Source organism: Penaeus japonicus, unplaced genomic scaffold (assembly GCF_977035675.1).
Source record: "Penaeus japonicus unplaced genomic scaffold, GWHDUDI00000001_assembly GWHDUDI00000032, whole genome shotgun sequence".
NCBI classification, from domain to species: Eukaryota; Metazoa; Arthropoda; class Malacostraca; order Decapoda; family Penaeidae; genus Penaeus; species Penaeus japonicus.
This window is the reverse complement of record NW_028234434.1, coordinates 25,489,420-25,491,919: the sequence shown is the minus strand read 5'-3', so window position 1 is coordinate 25,491,919 and position 2,500 is coordinate 25,489,420. Positions and strand designations below refer to the sequence as shown.

The following is a 2,500-nucleotide window of genomic DNA, read 5'->3' as shown; positions in this document are numbered from 1 at the left end:
AACCCGAAACGTGTTGTGAAAATATTCAGTCTCATTTATACCGTTTTATCCATTTGTCACAATGAAATCAGTTAAAGCAGAAGCCCCTTGTGTATTTGTAGTTGTAGTTTTATTAATGTGAGATTTGCTTTAATGACAGTGTTTTAGTTATTGATAGTTATTGAGAAAGCGATATCATTGGTTATTGTCAGTTATTATGTAAGTGTTTCGCTAATGCCTGTTCTTAAGAAAGGGTAATAATTCTACGTTGCTTCTGTCACTTTATATTATGTATCATCACAGAAACTTTTATAATCTATTTCTCAGTGCTTTGTTAATTATTTATACGAAGGAGTTGAATAATCCCCCCCCCTTGGAATTTATTTCTTTATTTCTCGGTGCTTTGTTCATTATTTGTACGAAGGAGTGGAATAATGCCTCCCCTCCCCCGCCCCCTTGGAATTTATTTATTTATTTCTCAGGGTTTTTTATTATTGGTACGAACGAGTGGAATAACTCCCCCCCCCCCTTGGAATTTATTTCTTTATTTCTCAGTGCTTTGTTAATTGTTAGTACGAAGGAGTGGAATAATACCCCCCCAACCCCCCTGGAATTTATTTCTTTATATCTCAGCGCTTTATTAATTAGTTGTACGAACGAGTGGAATAATACCTCCCTGCCCCCCCTCCCAACCCCCTTGGAATCTATGACCTGTTTATTTAACGTTGAATAGTTCGCTTATGATGACACAAGAATTAACAAAGTAGGCATACAAGGGGTTAGAGTGGGACGTCGCAGACCCTCTCTCTTAAAAAAATCTTGGAGTCTGGTCTGTATTCTACCATAGCCCCCCCCCCCCATCCCCTCCCCCCATACATAAATTCGTTGATACCCCTATGGACGTTATAGAAAGATTTTTGAAAATATATACTTTTGAAATAATGACCCTCACATAAACTCATATCTGTCAAAGGTTATTTTTTTTACATAATCTTCCCTATTCTGTTCATATATTAGATAACATTATCGTTGTGATTTTAATCTAATGTGTTTTATTGCTCTGATTTTAAATCTGGTTGTAAAATCAGTAAATATTTGAATATTCACATAATAACTCATATCTTCTACTGTTTCTTCTTTCAGGCTGAAAATTACCTAAACTGTATTTTGGTAGCCTGTGTCTCTGCATGAAAACCTCGCTTCTGAAGACACGTCTCTCAACCACAAACACAGGATTTGGTGGAATGGCGAAAATCCTGTTCTTAAGTGGGCATAAAAAACATGTGATCATCTTCAATTAATTAAAAAACTGAGGGAAAAAAGTATATATATAGTATATGTTTACTGGAAATCACCATATGTTTTTATCTGCCTGTAATCTGGAATGAAATCTCGAGATCTATGAAGATTTTATATTGACTTACTTCGAAACTATGATGCATATGCGATATCTTTATTCATGTCATTTATTTTTTGCGCTAAATCCAAAAATGCGATCCATTTTTTATCCTTCACGTCAGCATATTTATCTACAGGATTGCTAAGTTTTGAGATCATTGGAGTTTCCCTGTATAAAAAAGAAAAAAATAAAAATAAATAAAAAACATGCTGACGTGACGATTGAAAATAGATTGTATTTTTTTTTTTTTTTTTTTTTTATTCAGCGCAACAAAATTGACTTTAAAAAAGTACAACGTGTAAAATAATTGGTACGCCAAATTTTGTAGGCCTGTGTAATCACTTTTCCAATATACCAATTCAGTTTATTGTGTCTGTGTTTTTGTTTTCATCACAATACAAAATGCTCGTTTATTCCATTTCCGTCTCTGGTTCAGGATGCTAGAGTAAAGCAGCTACTGTATATTCTGTCTTTCTCTTGTTACCTTGTACTAACGGCGTTAAAATCCACAAGAATCTTTTTACTTTTACATTTTACTAAATTCATAAAAAGTGTCATCTATCTGATCTGTGTATGTAGCTCGTCAATCTTAATCGAGTGTTATATCATTGACTATTTTATTTTGGCAGTGTTCGCTTTGGTAAGACTCATCTTGTGATAAGATATACTATAAAAGATACTTTTTTATTTCATTAACCCTTTAATTCATATTAGCTTGTTTGAGAGAGAGGGGGGGAGGGAGAGAGAGAGAGAAAGGGAGGGAGGGAGGGAGGGAGAGAGAGAGAGAAAGGGAGGGAGGGGGGAGAGAGAGAGAGAGAGAGACTTAGAGAGAGACAGAGACAGAGACAGAGACAGATAGAGACAGAGACAGAGAGAGAGAGAGAGAGAGAGTTAAAGTGTGAGAGAGAGAGTGTGAGAGAGAGAGAGAGAGAGAGAGAACGCGACTAGAAAGAGTGAGAGAGAGAGCAAAAATACACTACTTATTCATTCGATTGCAATTCATTCATTTATATTGCTAGCATGTTGATGCAAAGAAACTGTAGCTACCACACATTATGCAAATGAATAATTAGTTTGCAGTTGTTCAAATAAGTCATTTATAGGAAACAAACAAGTTTCACG

At 35.2% G+C, this 2,500-nt stretch overlaps 1 protein-coding gene across 1 annotated transcript in view; it reads left to right on the top strand.

Moving 5' to 3' along the window:
- Positions 1–1,281, top strand: part of LOC122251799 (uncharacterized) — a 2,693-nt gene extending 1,412 nt beyond the window's left edge. Inside the window, exon 5 of the mRNA XM_043013938.2 lies at positions 1,123–1,281. Within this exon, the coding sequence (XP_042869872.2) occupies positions 1,123–1,170 (48 nt within the window). The 3' untranslated portion in view covers positions 1,171–1,281. The remainder of the gene's footprint in view (positions 1–1,122) is intronic.
- Positions 1,282–2,500: the final 1,219 nt, after the last annotated feature.